Source organism: Gracilinanus agilis, chromosome 3 (genome assembly GCF_016433145.1).
Source record: "Gracilinanus agilis isolate LMUSP501 chromosome 3, AgileGrace, whole genome shotgun sequence".
NCBI classification, from domain to species: Eukaryota; Metazoa; Chordata; class Mammalia; order Didelphimorphia; family Didelphidae; genus Gracilinanus; species Gracilinanus agilis.
This window is the reverse complement of record NC_058132.1, coordinates 416,143,645-416,165,588: the sequence shown is the minus strand read 5'-3', so window position 1 is coordinate 416,165,588 and position 21,944 is coordinate 416,143,645. Positions and strand designations below refer to the sequence as shown.

Genomic DNA, 21,944 nt, shown 5'->3' with positions numbered 1-21,944 from the left:
AAAAAAGGAAGATTTAAGTACAAATCCAATCTCATACACTTTCTAGCTGTGTGACTCTGGGCTAGTCATTTAACCTCTAACCACTCCCGCCAATATCCTTGCCCAAAAAAATCCCGCATGGAGGTCACAAAGGGCTCTCTCGGGCTCTCTCTCTCTCTCCCCCTTCCATCTTAGAATCAATACTGTTTATTGTTTGCAAGGTAAAGGCTAGGCAATAGGGTTAAGTGACTTGTTCAGGGTCATAAAGCTAGGAAGTGTCTGAGGTCATATTTGAACCCAGGACCTCCCATCTCTTGGTCTGGCTCTCAATTCACTGAGCCACTTAGTTGCTCCCTTACAATCTCTCTTCCACATGATAATCCTTTAAACAACTGAAGATGACTATATTGTTTTCTCCAAGTCTTCTTTTCTCCAAACTAAGTATATTCAGACTCTTCAACCCATTTTGATATAACTGGTACCACAAAGCTTTTCAATCATCCTAGTTACCCTCTTGTGAACCAGAATTGCTACTTTCAGTTAAATCGCAAATAGATTTCTGGAAAGCGAAAATTTGCCAAATTTTACTAATTAGGGTCAATTATAACGGACACCAAGGGCCAAAGCACTTGCATCCCGTGTCCTGTTCATACATCCCCTCCCTTCACTTTTCCAAGCTCCCTCCTCTACAGAGAGGGACCCAGAAGAGGTTGAGGGGTTGGAGGAGAAGAAGATAAGGAAAAATCTCGGCGAAGAATAGCAGGAAGGCAGACTAGTGAATCACACAGATGGGTAGGAGGAAAACAAGAGCACGTTTACCTGCAAGTAATCCCGCCCCCTCTCTTGGTTAGTCCAATCACTGGCGCCTGTTTGGAGACTGAAGCACTGAGCGGTGCATTGGGGGCAGGGAAGAGGGAGCGCTGGTAAACAATAAGCCAGAGCCCGAAAAGGTGCCTCTTTCGTCCCTCATTCCTCCTCCCTTCCTCCCTCCTCTTTCTCCTCCCTCTCTTCTAGTTCCCTCTTCTGGGGCTGCCTCCACCTTCTGCACCACCGCCTGCTGCAGGAGCCTGGCGCTGTTGTCCCTTGGCCACCGCCCCCGGGGCATGGCATATCTGATGGCAGCTTTCTCAGTGGGCACGGCTCTGGTAAGTGAAGAAATCCCCTGCAAATAGTCATTGCCTTTTTTTCTTTTATTTATTGTTTTTCTGGGGCGAGGGGGAAGGGATCAAGATATATTCTCTTCATCCCTTTCCTCTCTTGCCACAAAGTGTGGAAGCCACCGCTTTTAGGGGACAGAGGAAATGTTGGGGGAAGGAGGAGTTGAAGTGGGGGGGGCGAATGATGAAGTCAGGAATTGTGCATCACTGACACAGCCATCCTCTGATGTCCCGTTTCTGGTGTCTCAGGCAATGTCTGAAGATCAGGAAAAAGGGACGATTGTTTCAATGAATCAATGTTTTAGTCTTTGAAAGGGGGCAAGATCCTTTTGAACCTCCCTCTACCTCAACTGAGGCGTTTGTGGGACCTAGTTTAGGAAAGAGGAGTTAGGGGAAGCTGCTAGAGCCAATTTCTCTGTTTATCAATGGGAAACTTTTCCAGCAGGGATTTGGTAACTGTGACTATTGGTAGTGACTTTCCTCTGAATTGTCTTTTTGCTCTGGGAAATGTCGGACCAAAATTGAACAGAATCCTGTCCTCCCCTCTGGCTATCCTGAGAGATCCATCTTCTCCCACAGATCTAATGGAGTTAAAAGCAGTGATGACTACTGGGAAGCCGTGGTAGGGAAGCCAGGGGAAACCTTAATTCTTGCCCTAAGCCTTTTTTGCAGGTAAACTTCGGACATCCTATATTTTAAAAAGAAGGATGCTTATTTTACCTTACAAATTGTATTATCGGATAAAGATTTCGATGGGGATAGGAAGACTTTCATTTTAATGAAGAGCTAGATTATAGAAGGACAAAAAAATGAATTATACTAAATGTTTTCCAATTGCAGTGATCAAAAAGCACCCCTTCAGCTATATTCCCCTGCCCCCATTTCTTTTATATACACATATTAAGAAGAGGTGGGAGTGCATTATACTCGACAAACCTCCATAAGAAAACCTTTCTATAATTAATACATCAATATTTTCCTTTCTTATAGTCTGAATTTCAGCTCTCTAGACTATGTATAGAAATTATCCCATCTCATTAAATTACTTCTCTCTTCCCTTTCCCACCACATATTGACAAAGACTTCATAGATACAGGTTTATTAGCCAATAATGACAACACCCATCCATTTTTCCTTCTCCTCTTTTTTTTTTCATTTATAACATCCTGAATTTGAAGTCAGCTGTACTCTGCAGGATTTGACCTATAGTTACCTCTTGCTCTGAGCTCATGGGGATTTAAAAAAAAAAAGAGCTTATTTTCTGAGCATGCTCTGTTTTGCACAATTACCTCCTGTGATTCCAAACAGGTTCGCTGTGAAGTAATACCTAGTGTTGATAGCTCAGTATAGAATAGATTTGGTGTAGGGCTGTTGAAATGGAGTTCAGAGATAATTTGGTTAGAAAGTAGTAAGGCAATTGGAAGCATTAAAAAGGTGCATCTTTTCATTTTCCATCAGCTTCATTCTTTTATTATTCTCTCATACATTATCAGTACCCTCTGAATAGATGATGAAGAGGAAGAATTCCCCCCAAACTTCCATTTAAAGAGGGCATTCATATCCCACTAAGTTGCACTATTTAGCCTTTTCCTTCTGTCTTAGAATCTTAAGTATAAGTTCCAAGATAGAAGAGCTGTAAGAGCTAGGCAACTGGAGTTGTAATTTGCCTGAGTTGGAAACAACTGAGAACAAATTTGAACCCAGAAGCTCCTGGTTCCAAGTCTCACTCTTATCTACTGAGCCACCTAGCTGCCCCTACTTTGGACTTTTCATCATGTACCCTCTCTGGGTACCTTTTTTCCTCCTGCTTCCTTTTGTGTGCTGCCTTTCCTCATTCTTATAATATAAAGAGTTAATGAGGGACTGAACTAGGTGAACTAAGGTAGTGGCTATATAAGTTGAGAAAAGGGGATGTGTTGTGTGTGTGTGTGTGTGTGTGTGTGTGAGAGAGAGAGAGAGAGAGAGAGAGAGAGAGAGAGAGGAATGTATTTGTGTGTTCCTATTTTTTTTTTTTATCACCATTAGTGTCTGGTTCTTTTTCTTTGCATTATTGCTTAGAGTTTAGGACTATATTTCTATCATTAAAAAGAAAGTCAGCAAAAATACTTTCTTGTGGCCTACTATTAGAAAGTTCTTAAATTAGAGTTTAGAATTCTTTTCTTTTGTCTGTCACCGTGAAGGATTATCTCAGAGTTGAGGACTGATGAATCTGATTTTAGATGGTTCCAAAAATGTTCCAAAAGTGTCTGGAACAAAGTAGGCTTAGCTTTGACACCATTTTTTCATCTCAATTTCATATTCCTGCTATAGGTTTGCTGAATGACATTTTGTCAATTTCTGCAACACCCCCCCCCACACTTTTTTGCTTTAAAAATTAGAAAATTTTATTTGTTAGTCAAAGCTTAATTTCAGAGCAAATGTGGCTAAAAAGTTTGTGATTTCCAATTTTTGTAGCATATTAATGGGTCCTTAAAACCCCTAATTCAACAATAATTGCTAGATTTAACAGTTGCTGGAGGCTAATTATTCAAATTAAGCTGTTTGAGGTTAGATACCCTCAAATCATTCTGATTTTGTTTTTGTTTTTTTTTTCTTCCAAGCCTAAATTAAATTGGTAAATAGGAAGCAGTATGATAGTAAACTGAATTTCTATTGGTAAGTTATATATGTAGTTATCATTGTATAGGAAGAATAATTTCAACAATATGGAAAAGATATAAATGCTCATTTGAAGGTTCTATATTGACCCTAAAGTTTCAAGAAAGGTACCTTGGATAAATTATGTGTACACCTTGGGTTCCCTTTGTATTTTATAACTCCCAGGATATTATTTGTTCCCTTACAGTTGTTAATGCATTACAAAGTTATTTTTTCACTTTGCCCCAAAAATACTTTGGGTCCTTGACACCTCAATTATAATTAAGCCGACTATCAAAATAAGTTTTTAAAGCCAAAACTAGGTTAAAAAAATTAGAAAATTGAAGCACCAAAGTGGTTGTCAAAAGACATTCAATCCCTGGATCTACCAGGAAATTAATTGTGTAATCTCAGGCCTCTGTGCCTGAATTTCCTCATCTGAAAGGAGAAAGGATTGTTGTGAAGATAAAATTGGATAATAGAGGAATGCAAAGTGTAATATGATTGTGATTAAGAAATTGAATGAAAGATTGTGTGAAAGGTAAGAAAAGAACTAATTTAAAATTTCTTTAGGTTATTATTACATTTGCTGCCACTAAATGTATTTCAAAAAAATGGTTTGCTTATCATAATTATTACTTTATTTCATGATCTCTAAAATTTTGGGCAATTTACCTTTTCACATTTCAATTTCAAAAAAATATTTAATCTAAACATTTTAGAAAAAAATCAATTTATGGCCCTTTTAAAAAATAAAACCAGATATACTGTTGTTTATGATAAGGCACCATTGGAATTTTCTTGATTTTGGTAGTTAATGATGATGACTTTGCTTTCATCTGTGTAACTTACAAGACCTTATTGCCTCTTTCTTTTCTTTTTTCCCCCTAGAATGCCAGCAGTTATTCTTCAGGTGAGCCAAAGTCAGTGTGTGTCTCAGTAGATGAGGTGGTTTCAAATAACATGGACAGCACGGAGACTGACCTGCTGAATGGACACATGAACAAGGTGGACAACAATTTGACTGAAGCTCAGCGTTTCTCCTCCTTGCCTAGGAGGGCAGCAGTGAACATTGAATTTAAGGACCTTTCCTATTCTGTCCCAGAAGGACCATGGTGGAGGAAAAAAGGTGAGGCAAGCTTACTGTTAAGATTGAGGGAGAAGCATTGGGGAAGGCAGAGTATAGTGAACTCTTATTGTTCAATAAATCTGTTGACTAAAACTTTTGATATTTCCAATTTTTACTTCTCTAACTGGTAAAACAAGAAGGTGGAACTAGATAATCTCAAAGTTCTAAGAGGCCTGATTCTTTGATACATTGTTGTGAAGTGTTCCAATCTTAGGAAATTAAAGATTAAAGTATTATCAAATTTTGGTCATAGTCAAGTAAAATTAGAAAAATAGATTGAAAACAAATTGTGAATGTCCTTGCATGGCAGGTTAATGATTTTAAAATTGTATCCGATAAGCAATTGTTCTATGAATGGATGAAATGGCCAGATTGTGCATTTCAAAATGTATTTTAGCAGCAATGTGAAAAATAAATTAGAGAGGGGAGAAGAGAGGAAGCAGTTAAGAATCTTTTTCAGTATTTTAAGTGAGAAAGAATGAAGATCTGTATAGTAGAGTGGTGGCTATGTGAGTGGAGAGGAGACACAGGTGAAAGATATTGTGGATATAGAATCAACAAGACTGCAACTGAATGAGTGAAGGATTAAGAAAAGCCAGAGATATCTAAGGTTACAAATCTGGATAACTGGGAAGATGGTAATGCTATCAGAATATTTTATTTTGGTAAATAAATGAGAGGGGAGATTATTATTTCATTTTGAGCATTTTGAATTTTAGGGTTAATGAACATCCAAGTGGAATTATTTTTCAGATCTGCAATTGAGAAGAAGTTATAACTGGATATGCAAATTTAGAAATTTCCTGAGCTAGGTTAAACAATGGGCTCTACCTGTAGAGAGCACTGGACCTGGAGTCAGGAAGACCTGAGTTCAAACCCAGCCTTAGATATTTCTAGCAATGTAACCTAGCCCAGGCACTTAATTTCTATCTGCTTCAGTTTCTCAACTGTAAAATGGGGTACAATAGCATCTACCTTGCTGAGTCGTGAGGATCAAATGGAATAATATTTGTAAAATACTCAAAACAAAGCCTGCCAAGTACTATATAAATTTTCCCTTTTCCCTGCTTTCTTTCCCCTTCAAAATGATAATTAAAATTATTATAATAGGTAATATTTATTTAGTTTTATTTATCATGTTTGTTATACATTTAAGTGATGGGAGTAGATATTAGAAATTAGAGGCAGACATGAAGATAATAAAAAAGAAAATAAATAAAATAGAAAGAAAGAAATTAGAGGCAGAAGAGAAAAGGTCAGTTTCTTTGGGGAAATAGAACAAAGAACAAGCCAGCAAAAGATACTGAGGAGTGTTCATAGATAGAATAAGAACCCAGGAGACAGTAGCCTCAAAGAAATCATGAAAGTGGAATATATCAAGAAGAAAAGTTGGTAGTTTCACATATTGCAGAAAGTTTAAGAATAAACACTGAGGAAAACTCTATTGGATTTGGCAGTTAGCTTTTCTTGCTGCAACAAGTTTTCCTTTTGCATATGGGTTGGACTAGATAACTGCTAAACTCTTCAGCTTTGAAATTCTGTGATCAGGAGAAGGACTATATATTTTGAATGTCCACTACTATCTAACAATTTATACTTGTGATTAAACACACAGCCCTTTATTTTTTAAGAAAAGGATTCTTTTACATGCAAGGCTAAGGTTATGAACATTTGTTTGAATCTGTTGAAACTTTCACAATAAAGTACAGTTTTTTTCTCTTTAATTTGAGGAAAGGGTTTTATTTACTTTTACTTTTATTTTTTAAAATTAATTAAGTAATTAATTTGGAGTATTTTGCCATGGTTACATGATTCATGTTCTTTCCTTCCCCTCTTCCCTCCCCGCTCTCAGAGCTGACAAGCAATTCCACTGGGTTATATGTGTATCATTGTTCAAAACCTATTTCCATATTACTATTTGCAATAGAGCGATCATTTAAAGTCAAAATAAGGGTTTTATTTAAGAGAAAAAAGATTGAAAAGTCCGCTTAAAATGTCAAAAAGCTTTTGTTATGGTTGGGTTTCTATTGTCTTTAAACTGGAACATTAAACCTTTGCCTCAGATAATATTTCTATCAGCCTATTATTTGTATCTATAAAAACTTAGCCAGTAAAGCTGTGTGACCCTAGGCAAGTCACTTGGCTCTGACTGCCTAGCTCTTGCTCCTCTTCTTTCTTGGAACCAACACTTATTGTCTCTAAAACAGAGGTAAGAGTTTTTTAAAAAAACAAAAAACAACTTGGCTTGTTGTTTAAAAATGTTAGATCATCAACACCATATTCAAAAAACATGTATACTTTGTAAGAGAGTTTGAAAGTGTCTGTGATGCCAAAATATATTTTTGAATCAATAAATTAGAAAAAAATTAATAAATTACAGAATTAATTTATTTCCTCTAACTAAAATAAAAATAAATGTGATAGTGATCTACAACCCAGAGTTTTTAAACATTTAGAAACTGTTGGCAGAATCCCATTTTGAATATAATTTCTAACTGGCATGTACATTTTTAAAAATAATTTTAATACCAGTCATTAAAAGCACTTGCATTTTTATCTAATCAGATACTGAATGCAATTGGTGATATTGGAGAAAACAATAAGACTAGTCATTCTACACGATAAGCCTCTTTTGTTTTGACTTTTCAGGTGCCATGTGCTTGTTGTAAGATACCCAGACTACACCCAAAGCTAAAAATGAATCTTTCTTCCTCCAATTTCTTAGTTTATGCTATTAGATTCCTCCTATTCACTTAATCTTGCTCTTACTTCTACTAGAGGAGTTATAGTATAGCTAGACGGAACACTGAATTTGGATCTACCTACAGATTTGAATTTGTTATGTCACCTTATCTCCTTGGGTCTTCGAGGAATCACGGGCCCAAAGGATAAGATCTGGACATTAAAACTCTCCATTTTACAGACAATGACTTAATCAAGGTCCCACAAGGTCAGCTATGAAGAGTGAGTAGAATTTTCAGCTCCTTAATGACCTCCAAAAAGAGGAGGATGATCAAGGAAATTACCTGGCTTTCCTGAGACAGTGACAGGAACAGCTTCTCTAACCCCAAAGCCAGGGCTATTTCTATTATTTTTCTTTGCCTTTCTCCAAGAACCCTTTTGCTTCAAATCCTTTGTTCCTGATGGCTGTGTGTGTGTCACAGAATTCCTTAGTAATTAAAAACCAGAGGTTACATCAACTTGTTCACAACCCTATGTGACATCTTGGCTGAGAAGTCTTAGTAGTTATCAGAGAAGCAACACTCTTACCTTATTTTGTTGTTGTTATTGTTATTGTTGTTGTTGTTTTAGGATCCCTTAAGGTTTCAGCATCCCTTAAAGCTTTGACCTTATGTTTATTTTTTGTTAGTTTTTTTTTTGGGGGGGGTAGAGGGGGCTCTGTTAACTCACTAGGTTCTGAGGCAGGAGCAAGATAAATTTTGAGCTTTTTTCTTACTGAGTGAAAGCTTATGGTATAACGCCTCTTATTAATAGAACTTACACATTTTCATTTTCTCATTGTAGAGCTTTTTGGATTTAGAATTCTCTAAATGCATCTCAAGGTATACTCCCTGAATTAGGGACTATCTCCCCCACCTTTCCTCCATTTACAGCATTTTAAAAAGAATTTTGAGTCTTGAATTTTCCCTCCCCCACTGAAATCAATCTCTTATAGATTTTACATGTACAATTATGTAAAACATTTTTTATATTAATCTGGAAACTAGAACAAAAAAATGAGAAAGGAAGTGAAAAATGATGTTTGCTTTGGTCTGGATTCAGACTCTATCAAGTCTTTCTCTGGAAGCAGATGGCATTTTTTTATCATGAGGCCTTTTGGATTATTTTGGATCATTGTGTTGCTGAGAATAGCCACGTTTTTCACAGTTGATCATCGTACAGTATTCCTGTCCCTGTGTATAGTGTTCTTCTGGTTCTGCTTATTTCACTCTTCAGTTTGTGTAAATATTGCCAGGTTTTTCTGAGCTCTTCCTCCTTGTCATTTCTTAAGATTTATCTTTTCAAACTTTTAGCACATTAGTTATACTGCTGGTGTTCAACACTTTATATTGAAGTTTGACTATAAAATATTTTGATCATAAAGCCATGGAAAAATCATCAAATTTTATTTTGGAAGAGCCCATCAGAACCATTTAGTCACCCTTCCTTACTTTCCATATAAGATCCAAAAGCCCAGAGAAATAAAGTGACCTGCCCAAAATCTTACAGCTGGTTTCTGGCACACCTGGAACCAATATCAAACCCTTATGACTTTTATTGCCTTGGATGCTATTGAAAATATCAGAAAGATATTGCTAAACCATTTTTTTCACCTAGCACATAGATCCATGATAGTAGGCCCAGTATCAGTAAGAGAAACATAATGCCGTACCACTATAAAACTATTCAAAGAACCAAAGACCTTGAAATTTTTTGAAGAAAAAGCTATTTACCAAAGGTATTGTTCTGTGGGCTAGAGAGTCCAATATACATTAACTGTTAAACTTGAGTTCAAATACACAAAAAGCTTAGAGGCATATTGCTTTTTCAATTGCATTTATGCTTTTTTTCACATGATTAATGACCTCTTTAGAGAGAAACCTAGATCATATAATGGATTCCTAGTAGAGAACATAATTCTGAAAGGAATTATGCTCAGGAGAAAAAATAATAATCCCTGAGGACACCTTCACATACTTCTCATGTAGTAATTACTTTCCCACAAGGAATTAACTCATGCGGCAGAAACTGATGGGACAAAATCATTTGGAAGAGTATCAAACTTCGCTTTCACCACATATACTGTTATTTTAGTTCACAAACAAGACTTTATTTTTCAGACTTTGCTTTTTGAACTTTAAACTTTAAGGTTGTTTTGATATTTCCATTTATTTTAAATCATTTCCAGGATTGTAAGGATTTTACTTATTCAAAATTTAAAAGTCATGGACGTGTGGATAAGAGCTATCTTTTTTGGCAAGATTTGGCAGATTTAGGTATGTTGCCCCATAGGATAGACATATTAATAACGTGTAGATATTATGCTATGGAAAGACTCGGCATCAAATAATCAAAGCGTATTTATTAAGTACTTTCTATGTGACATTCTTTCGCCGAGCTTTTAATTATTTTTAAGTTAGCTTTTAGGTTGAGCTGTAAGGCAGCTTTTTTCATCCATTTAGGCAGGTGGACAATGCATGAGGGAGTTTTATTTTACTATGGAGAACACTTGCCCTAAGTGTCCATTCACCAATGAAATGAATCTGGTATGTATGGTTTGATATCCTTTAAGCAAGTGACATTATTCTTAGAAATAGAATATATTTGTTAAGACAACATTGTTGTAAAATTTAGGTGGAGAATCAACCTAATGAAGTAGGACAGTCTAAATAATAGCGCATGTATGTAATATGTAATTCTTCAGTCAGTTCATCATGTTAAAAGGAAAAATAAACAAGCATGCCAACCTCCTGCACTGTATTATTGCCTTCCTAAATGGAGGAATTAAATGCCAGGGCACATTTGTATTATCTTTAATAATCTGTACTTCATTTATAAAAGATGATTTTGTATATCTTTCTCAAGATTTTCACCTCCTTAACAAGACAAAAGGGGGAAAATGACCAGCTTTGTAATAACAAGCTGGTTCAAAAGATTGCAATTATTACTAACAAATATCCTTTGGGAACTCCATAAGAAGTTTGCCTCCTACCCAAATTCACAATGATCCTGTTTAACCCTTTTGAATAGGGATTTTCATTTAAAAATTCAAACTGCAGAGCTTTTGGCAAACCAAAAGAAATTGCGTTTTCACAATCTTATCCATTTCTAGCTCCTTTCTACTGATTCCTCATTTCATTTATCCTGTGCTCTTCCTTTCAAGAGCAGTCTCTAGCAGTGTACTATTTTAATTTTTAATCAATCAAAAAAATTAGGAACAAATTAGGAAGTCCCTATATACTGAGGAATCTTGATTCCAGTCTTTTCTATAGGATTTCTATAGAACTGTAGGCACAACTATCACAAGGTGTGATAGTTGTCTTTATTCATTTGCTTTTCAAATTTGATAACATTACCTGGTAGTGGGATAAAGTAATTTTTCAGAATGAAATTGCTTTTTAAACTTGAAAGGGATCATAGTTGTCTTTAACAAATGAACTATCAGAATTATTGAGAATGTAATGGTCAGATTTAGGAGAGAACAGTATTACTCAAATTACTGGTCTTTGACATTATTGGTTTTACCATTCAATGTCTTCCTGTGGGGCTGTCTCTCATATATTGGTGTAGTAACAATTTTAATGTTGTTCAGTCACTTCTGACTCTTCATGACCCCGTTTGGATTTTTTTTGGCAAAGATACTGGAGTAGTTTGCCATTTCATTCTCCAGCTCATTATACTGATGATGAAGATGAGGCAAATAGGGTTAAATGGCTTGCCCAGGGTCACACAGCTAGAAAGTATCTGAAGACAGATTTGAACCTAGGTCCTCCTGACTCCAGGCCTTGCACTATATCTGCTGTGCTGCCCTGCTGCATCTCTTCTCACTTCACTTTGCATCAGTTCATATAGGTCTCTTGCCATGTTTTTTCAAACACTTCTCCCCATCATTTCCCATAACATAATAATACTCCATCATATTCATAATGCAACTTGTTCTGCCATCCCCCAGCTGATGGGCATCCCCTTAATTCCCAATTCCTTGCCACCACAAAAAGAGCTACTATAAATATTTTTGTACATATAGATCCTTTTCCTTCTTTGCTCTCTTTGGGATACAGAGGTAAAACATAGTTACACAGTCTTTTGGACCTAGTTCCAAATTATTCTCCATAATAGTTGGACCAGTTCACTACTGTACCAGCAATTAATTAGTGTATCTATTTTTTCCTCATCACCTCCAACATTTGTCATTTCTGATAGGTAGGTTGATGGTCCCTTTGGATATTTAAAGACAGCTATCTTCTTTCAAGTAGTATTCATATGACATAGACTATCTTGATTGCCTTCTTATGGACACAATCTGAAGTTCATCTGCGTCCTTCATAAATCATGGAATCCAAAACAGAACATGAAATTCTATGCAAGGTATAATGAAGGCATAGAAAGTGTAACTGCCACCACCTAACTTCTTGAAGCTAGAACATTCAGTCCAAGGTTTCATTAGCTCTTTTTGACTGTGTAATAAGAGGATGGCTAGCTTTTTCTAAGGTCCTACCCCATTTAGGTTAGGCCACTATTTTTCTTCAAGAGGTATTGAAATTCACCTTGAGAGTTAATTGGCTCAGGAGACTAGCTTAGGTTGTTGATGTAGTTTCCTGTTTGCCTGAGTAAAAAAAGGCCACTGGGAGCTCCAAGTCCCTCTCTGAGGCTTCTGACGATGGAACCACTGCATGACTAAAACAAGGAAACTGTGTGCTTCTGCCTTAATCAATGTAGTGTCCTCACCAAATATCCTTGTGGATTATCCTTCCTTTGCTGTAGGCAAATAAACCTCTTTTGTTAACTGTGAATGACTCATTTCTTTATATTATCAGGTCTAAATTGTAAGGAACTGGACTAAGTCAGGTTTAACACATCAAGGACTACTACATTGCCCTGATATTTCATATTGACTTTGAAATCAGGAGATCTTTTTTTCAGAACATGTTCAACCATGTTTCTCCAATTTTATAACTCTGAGGTTGATTTTTTTTGGACCCAAATATTACTTTACATTTATCCCTAATAATTTCATCTTATTAGGTTCAAAACAAAACAAAACAAAAACAAAAACAAAGCCTTACCTTCTGGATTGGAAGGCAGAAGAGCAATAAGGACTAGGTATTCGGGGTCAAGAGACTTGCCCAGGGTCACACAACCAAGATGTATTTGAGACCTGATTTGAATGGAGGACCTCCCATCTCCTGCTTGGCTTTCTAGTCACATCTTATTAGATTCTTTAGATCCTTTGGATGCTAACTGTTATCCAATGTATTAGGTATCCTGTTCTAGGCATTTGCCAGCCATCCTTTTAATGATCCATTCTAAAATTTCACTCAGTAATTGAAGTTAAGCTCACTGACCTATGATTTACAGCCTTTATTCTTTCTTTTATTTTAAACCTTTATCTTTTGCATAAGTATTGATTCCAAGGCAGAAGAGTAGAAAGAGCTAGGCAATGTGGGTTAAGTGACTTGCCCAGGATCACACAGCTAGGAAATATTTGAGGCCAAACTTGAACCAAGGACCTGCCATTTCTGGGCCTGCTCTCAATTCATTGAGCCACCTAGCTGCCCCTTTACCATTTTTTTAATGGAACATTTGTTGTTGTTTTTCTGTCCTTTTAAATATCACTGAGCATACTCAGAAACCAAATCTTCCAGTTCATTCAGAACCAGATGATGATGTGCATCTAGACGAGGTGATTTCAATTCATTTATGATCCATAGATAAGTCTTCTCTTATTATCTCCTCATTTATCTTATAAGGGGTGTGTTCAGAGGAGACTAGCACCTCTAGTATGAAGACTTGCAGAACCATTTTCAGGGCTGCTTATCCACATTTGGTGTCCATTCTAATGGACCTAATTCTCACCCAAATCTCCAAGAAGCAGTAGCATGTACAGTGGCAGTTAATGAAGTTATTTATTAGCTAGCCTGCAATGGGTAGGGGAAGGAAAAAAGGGGAGTGAGGAGGAGATATAGAGATCACATCTCTCCTCTCATCACTACTGTATCATGCCTCTTTACTGGATTAATGATCTATTTTTTTAATTCATCTATTTCTTTTTTCTGTCCAAATGACCTGGAAAGAGAGAATCACTTTTTTTTCTGATTCCTTTAACCTTCACCTAAATATTCTCCATCATGCTTTCCTCCTCTGCTGGATTTTTTTACACGAGCATACCTTATTGATATACAGTTCTACCCTATCCTCCCACTTACCTATCCTATTTCTTTTAAATAAAATATATCCAACCACAACTATGGTTCAGTTACTATCTAGATGTAGATCTTAACTCCTTAACATTAGGACCTCTTATTCCTTGCCTAAACTTTGAACATTTCTATATAGACATTTGTAGCCATGGGTTTAAAAATTTGCCTCCTCTGGATTTCTGTTGCTTTAGTTTCTTTATGACTATTCTATAGTATCAAGTTTGGGAGATGTATGTATGTATGTATGTATGTATGTGTGTGGGTATGTGTGTAAATACACATATATCTGAATATTTAGAAATACATGTGTATATAATAGTAATTCTTATCCCTCCTCCATTCTTTTTCATTTAAAGCTCTTTAGATTCCAAGTCTAGGACCTTATGTTGAATACTCAGCAGTTTCATTTAATATTTTTCCAGAATGGCAGAACCAAAGTCACCAAGTTTAAGCAATAAAGAACAATGATATTTTGTTTAGTATAAATCTTTTTATTTTACTTGTAAACTGGAATAAAATTGTTTACCAAATCCTTTTCCAGGAGTCAGTAACTTCTAGAATAATGAGATTGGATTATTTTAGGAGCCTATCTGTTTTTGGCAAAAATATACTCTACCAACTCAGAGTTTATAGGTGAGTTTATAGGTGAATAGGGTGCTGGAGTTGCAGTCAAGATAAATGGAGTTCAAATTCAGCTTCATACTATTCTGTTTCTCTCATGTAAAATGAGATAATAATAGCATCTACCTCAAATGGTTATTTTGAAGATAAAATGAGATAATATTTGTAAAGAGCTTTGCAATCCTTTAAGCACTATCTAATGCTATTAGTATTATTTCCATCAATATTATTTTACTTAAATTTAAGGAATTGATAGTTTTAATAGTTTGACTGTCTTGACAGAGGATAGTTTGACCTCTAATAAGAAGGTGGTTTGAAAAAATTGAGACTCCTATTTTGACACAACATAGATACACAAGATAGATAGTTTTAGTTCTCAATTCTTACAGGGTGATAATTGGCTACTATGTCCAAGTGAATAAGCAACATGGCTTCAAAATTGTTGTTCAGTCATTTTAGATGTATCTGATACTTCATGACCCTATTTGGGGTTTTCTTGGCAAAGGTATTGGAGTAGTTTGTCATTTCCTTCTCCAACTCCTTTTACACATAAGGAAACTGAGGCAAACAAAATTAAGGGATGTTCTCGGGTTCACACAGCTAATTAGTGTCTGAGGCTGGTTTGAATTCAGGTCTTCCTGATACCAGGGACAGCTAGCTTGTGCAGTGGATAGAGAGCCAGATCTGGAGTCCAGAAGACTGACTCATTTTCTTAAGTTAAAATTTGGGCTCAGACACTTAGTACTATGTATCTCTGGACAAGTAACTTCCCCTTGTTTGACTCAGTGTCCTCATCTGTAAAATGAGCTGGAGAAGAAAGTGCCAAACCACTCCAGTATCTCTGCCAAGAAAACCCCAAATCAGGCTCACAAAGAGTCAGACATGACTGAAACAACTAAACAACAACAACAATTTCCTAACCCCAGGTGCTCTATCCATTGTGCCACCTAGCTGCTGCTTCCAAATTGATACATACCAAATGACTCAGAAGATTGTGACTTTTCAAATGAGATATGACTGCAATCATTGGCTGAGTTGGAAAGTGACTCAAAGATCAATTAGAATAACCTTCCACCCAATTCAGGAATCCCTGCAATACAAGGTTCCTGACAGATGACCCTCTGGGCTTTATTCAAAAATGGCTGAGACCCCACTGGGTCATGCTGCAACCTCTTCTGTTTTGGATCAATTTTAATTGTTAGAAAATTCTTGCTTGTATTGACCTGAAATGTAGCTCCTTGTCCCTTCCATCAACATGGCTCCAACAGGGCTACATTATATCCCTTCCCTTTAATTCATGTTCTTACTTAGGACTGGGGGAAAAAAAGAGGGACTAAATTTACTTCCACATATTAATAAAAATGTATCAGCCTCTATCCTCAAAGACCACTTCAGACTGGAATTCTTACATTAGAATCTCCAACTAAGTGAGGGTGCCCAGAACAGTCATCTTCTCATTTCATTTCATCAGGTTGCCTTTTGGACTTTTCTGTCATGTACCTACCTTTCCTCCTTCCTACCCCTCCTGGGTTTTTCAGCTTTCTTTTATGCAAAGTCTTTCCCCATTTGAAGATATAACTACTTAGAGGGCAGAGCAAGAAGTGTTTCTTTTCCCTTATATTTGTATCCTCAGTCTTTTGCATAGTGACTGACACATAGTAAATGTTTGTTAAAAACATTTTTGAAGGGGCAGCTGGGTAGCTCAGTGGATTGAGAGCCAGGCCTAGAGACGGGAGGTCCTAGGTTCAAATCTAGCCTCAGATACTTCCCAGCTGTGTGACCCTGGGCAAGTCACTTGATCCCTATTGCCTACCCTTACCACTCTTCCACCTAGGAGCCAATACACAGAAGATAAGGGCTTAAAAAAACATTTATGAAACATATAAACAAACTATTAAACAAAAAACATAAATAAAAACATTTATTAAAAACAAACATGCACATTCCTACATAGAAAATTTTCTACTTGGTGAAAGCAAAACCTAAAAAATTTTCTTTTTTACTTAAAGAAACTTCTTGTAAACTGACATATCCTCAATGGCTCCTAGGAGATCTGTATCCTTCTCTTATGTCTTTCTTTTTCTTTTTGTGACCTCTGGAGGGTTATAGCTTCATTTGCTCATATTCCTTTTCTTTTTCTCATGACCTTTTATTATTTTCTTCAAATTACCTTTTTTTCTTTTGTGATAGCTCTGCTTTCCTTTGTTTGAAAAGCCGGAATAAAATTTCTGGGACTCTTTTTTTCTTTTTGATTTGTCAGAATGTCTAAATGGATTTAAGAGATAAATATCTTCTAATTCCCTGCTAGGATATGGTTACAAATGCTTTCAAGCAACTTTCCTTTAAACAAGACGTACATTTGCTTGTGTCTCTGATGTGGACTGCCTGAAAGATTTCATTCTCTGCCAGGTTTGAATTGTGCCTAATCAGAAGCAGGATTTTCTCTTTAATTTTGTAAAGGATTTGGAGGGAGAAATTAGTTAAAAGGTCTGTTCTTTTCTGATCAGGTGCACTGCAGCAGAGAGCCTGCCCGCATGCCCAGACCCAGATATCTCGCTGCTTTAAGTAGGGTGTTACTTTCGGTCAATGCACGCTAGTAACCTCAGTGATGATGCATTACCAAGAGGAAGCTCGTTCCAATTGGCTGTTCTTTACACTGTTGCTAAGTTAGGAAAAGAAGATGCCGAGTAATAAGAATTCTCTTCTCTTCTCTCGGTTTTTTCCCCCTCTGCTCTCTCTCCCCCTCTCCCTCCCCCTCCACCCCTTTGGGCTTTTCTCTTTTCTCTAAAGCAGATGGATTACATTATCCGCAGCTTGGGCGGGAGCACAGTACTTACACATTTCTGGGATCCGTGGAGGGGTGACTGGCTCGTTTATCACAGGACCGAAGTTCAAGTCTGGATTCAGTCACTTACTGTCAATATGACCTTGAATAAGTCCCTTCTCTCCAGGGTTTCAGGTTCCTTAGCTATAAAATGAAAGGATTCGATTAGATAGATGATCTCCAAGACTGTTTCTAATTCTGCATCTGTGATCTATGTTTATGAAGAATGGGAATGTTTAGCCTCATAGAAGAAACAGGTCTGGATGCAGATTGAAAGCTACCATTTTTTTTTAAGCCTTTTCTTCTGTCTTAGAATCAATACTGTGTTGGATCCAAGGCAGAAGAACGGTAAGGATTAGGCAACAGAACCCCAGGGTTGCACTGCTAGGTTCTTCACTTTATTTCCTCCATGATTTTTTTCTCTTGTGTAAATAATAAGTATCTTGTTTCACAACATAATGAAGAGAGAAATACTGCATTATATGCCAGGTGGCAAAGTGGATAGAATGCTGGAAGACATTTTCCTGATTTCAAATCTGGCCTCAGATACTCACTGGCTGTATGATTCTGGACGAGTTGCCTAACCCTGGTTGCCTCTTTCCTCCTCTGTAAAATACGTACATATATATGCAACCTAAATCATACTATTTGCTTTCTTGGGGAGGGGAGGAAGTGAAGAGGGGGAAAATGAGACTGATTTTTGGACATAACTAATGTGAGAATTTGTTTCTCTTGAATTATTACATATAATATTTTATATATTATAATATTCTATATTATCACATAATTACATATTATAATGTATTAGATATAAAAACAGATCATATGCATTATATTGTTGTTACTTAAGTTATATATTTTTAAAATGCTAACAAAAAAAGAATGTTTAGTTTCTTTGTCAATAAAGATAGTTTACCTAGATATCTTAGGGTAACCAGATGGCAAGGTGAATAGATTGCTGGAACTGGAGTCAGGAAGATATCTTCCCAAGTTCAAATCTGGCCTCAGACACTTATTAGCTATGCGATCCTGAGCAAGTCACTTAACCCTGTTTACCTGTTTCTTCATCTATAAAATAAGCTGAGCAGCTTGGTGACACAGTGAATTGAACCCTGATCCTGGAGTCAGGAAGATCTGAGTTCAAATCTAGCCTTAGACACTTACTAGACACTGGGCAAGTCACTTAATCCTATTTGGCTCAGTTTCCTTATTTATAAAATGAGCTGGAGAAAGAAATGTTACGCCAAAATCTCTGCCAAGAAAACCCCAAATGGGTTCATGACTGAAAACAATAATCTTAAAGATAAGATTACTAGACCGAAATTACTATATCTAAGTGTGAACTTTCTTCAGTGATGGTAATCCTGATTCCGTAATAATGACTTAAATTTATGGAGCGTTTTAAGGTTTACATAGGTGTTTCCTTATAAGAACTTTATGAGAAGGTAGTAGAGAGATAGTCTTGTGGACAATGCTACATTTGTGGTCAAGAAGACCTAAGTCCACGTTTAGCTTTTGACACATACTGGTTATATGCTCCTGGGCAAGACTCTTCCCCTTCTTCCCTCTTTCAGTAACCTTTTTCTCCTTTGAGGTCCATACAATCCACATTCTCTACCCAATCAGAACCCTGGTAGCTGTTGTTTATGGACCTCTAGGTCACTTCTTTTCTTTCCATTAAGATGAGGAAACCTGGCTCACAATCTTTCTTTCTAAATTCCTACCCTGAGACTAGGAAATTTCAACATGCATCCAGTTACTCTTCAAATACCCAAATCACTCAGTTCCTCATTTTACTCCACCCCACCTCAGCCCCACACAGCGAATGATTATACCCTTAATCTAGCAATCATCTACAAATACAGTAGCTCTCAATACAAGAACTCTGAAATTCCTTTTTCTAACTAAAACCTATTAACTTTCAACCTCTCCTTCTGTCTTCCCATACCAAAGAAGAACAGTAGAGTACTCTTTATGCATACTGTGACCTATACTTCTTGACCCCTTAGTTCTCTCCCAGGCCATCACTCCTGCACTAGTCACTCTTTTCTTTATCTCCATCTTAACCCCTTGGTGAACCAGTTCAAATGGTATACTGTCCTCTTTGGTCTCTAGCTCTGTATCTTATTGCCCATGGTGCCTTGTCAAGCCTCAGCTTTGGATCACTCCCACTATTTTCTACCTTTGCTCTTACAAACATATTACTGGATGAAGGTGGGAAAAATCATGCAACTATTATAAGTCCACTGCAAATTTATGTTACACAACTGCAACCAGGACATCAGTGCTGCTAGGCAATCCTTCTACACCTCCCTAATCAGCTCATTCTCCCACTCTCCACAGCTGCTCTTCCAGACCTTTATATTCTTCCTCCCCATAGCTCTTCCTTCCTCTACTCTCTCAGCTGAGATCCTCCCCTCATATTTTACAGATAAAATTGTGGCTACTTGCTATGAACTTCCTCATCTATCACTCATGTGCCTTCTTCCCACTGTTTCCTCCTTTAGTCTCACATGAGGTAATGGCCTTTCTCCTTATCATGGCTAAACTTTCTACCTGTTCAAGTGATCTCATTATATCCCATCTCCTTCAACAGATTGCCCTTTCTGTTGTCCTTACTCTCATTTTCCCTCCATCTTATTTTCCCCTGTTTATTCTTCTCCTTCTTTCCTTTCAGTCTTTCTCATTTCATAAATGTTTTTATTTCTGACTATAGTCTCTGAGTGACCCTCTCATTTATCTGTCCCTTCCTTTACTTGTTTCCTTTTACCTTCTTACTTCTCTGTAAGAAGTCTATCTACTGTAGGATAAGATGGGTTTCTATAGCTAACTGCCAGTGGATGTTATTCCTACTTTGCACCATTTCTGATAGGAGTAAGGTTCAAGCATTGCCTGCCTCCTCTACCATCCCCTCCACTGAATTGATTTTTATGTACTTCCTCATGGAAGATAATTTACCTCCAATTTTCTCTTCCTTTTCTCTTTTCCCAGTGTATTCCTCTTTTCTTATCCCTTGATTTTTGTTTTGCATTTCCCCCCCAGAAATTATCAAAGTATATTCAACTTACTCCCTGCTCTGTCACTCTCACTCATTTTCAATTTCCCCCATTAGCCTATTTCTTACAGCCTAAAAAATATCATGTTTCCCTCATCCTCAAAGAGCCCTTACTTGGTTTTTCTATCCCCACAAACATCCTACAACTTTTCTGCCCATCATAGCTAAATTCTTTGAAAATATAATCTATAGTAGGTGTCTCAATTTAACCCTTTACAATCTGCCATCCTGCATCATTCCACTGAAACTGCTCTCTTTGAAATTACTAATGATCTGAGTTGCCAAATCCAGTGGTCTTTTCTGAGTTCATCCTTCTTTTCATCCCTGCAGTTTTTGACACTGACAATCATTCTCCTTGATAATTTCTTCTCTTCAAGTTTTTAAGATACTACTCTCTCTTCATTTTCCTCTTGCCTATCTGATTGCTTGTTCTGTCTCCTTTGCTGGATCTTCCTCCTGAATACATCTTCTAACCTTAGGTATGCCTTAAGACTCTGACCTGGGCCCTCTTATGTTAGCCACCACTTAGTGATCAGCTCCCATGAATCTCAAATTTACTTTTTCTGTCCTAATCTCTTTGCTGATCTCCAACCCTATATATCTCCAGTTGCCTTTCAGATACTTCAAACTGGATGTCCAGTAGATTATATGTCTATATATGTCAAAACAGAAATCATTATCTTTTCCCCCAAAATTTTCCCCATCTACATTCCCTGTTACTGTAGAGGGCAACACCATTTTCCCAGTCCCTCAGGCTCACAACCTAGGAGTCATCCTGTATTCCTTACTATCTCATACCCCACATATCCAAGCTGTCTCTACAGCCTGTTGATTTCATGTGTGCAATATCTTTCAAATTTCTCTTCTGACACTGCCACCACTCTAGTGTTGGCCCTCATTACTGTAATGATTAAAAATTATAAAGGCTGATATTATGAGGAAAAATAATATTTTATTTAGGCCCATGTTGATAGAATAAAATTGGACCATGTGACTGGCTAAGATCTCTTCAAACTGCCTGCTAGTCCATACCTTCTATTTCCTTTGGCTGCTTTGTAGCCCAAGCTCCACCCCTAATTTACGTCATGCTCTACGTTGGTTCCTTTTGGTGGACGTAATCATGTCAGAAACTGGAAACCCATTGGATCACGGAAAATGTAGTCTCAAAGTCCCCCACATGTCCACAGGAAGTTTGTCATATATCTACATATCTTGAGGCTTAATACTTCTAAATAGAACCCCAGAAATTCTAAATAACACATTACCCCCCTGAGATCTGGTGAAAAAGACTGGTCTTTTTCAGTGGATCTTAAACCATAGACAACTTCTAAATTACAGAAAATTGGAGATAAAAGAAAAGACAATAAAAACTAGCCACATTGACAAAAAGCCAATTTGGGGCAGTCCCCTATTGGCATAAGAGTGTACATTCAAAACAAATGCATTCAACTCATTCAACTCCCCATAGTTCAAATCAACTGCACCCCAAAGTCCAAATTTGATCTTCATGGTCCAGTGAAGGCTCTTCAAGCATCTTCATGGTGCCATCACCAAACAGGTTCGTTGTCTGGATTCTGGGAAGATGGCAAATTTCTTATCCTGAAATTATTCTCAAAAGAAT

The 21,944-nt window shown here is 37.0% G+C and overlaps 1 protein-coding gene across 1 annotated transcript in view; it reads left to right on the top strand.

Moving 5' to 3' along the window:
• The first annotated feature begins 1,082 nt into the window (after positions 1 to 1,082).
• Positions 1,083 to 21,944, top strand: part of ABCG1 (ATP binding cassette subfamily G member 1) — an 82,225-nt gene continuing 61,363 nt past the window's right edge. Inside the window, exons 1-2 of the mRNA XM_044666892.1 lie at positions 1,083 to 1,124; positions 4,665 to 4,902. Coding sequence (XP_044522827.1) covers positions 1,083 to 1,124; positions 4,665 to 4,902 — 280 coding nt within the window. The remainder of the gene's footprint in view (positions 1,125 to 4,664; positions 4,903 to 21,944) is intronic.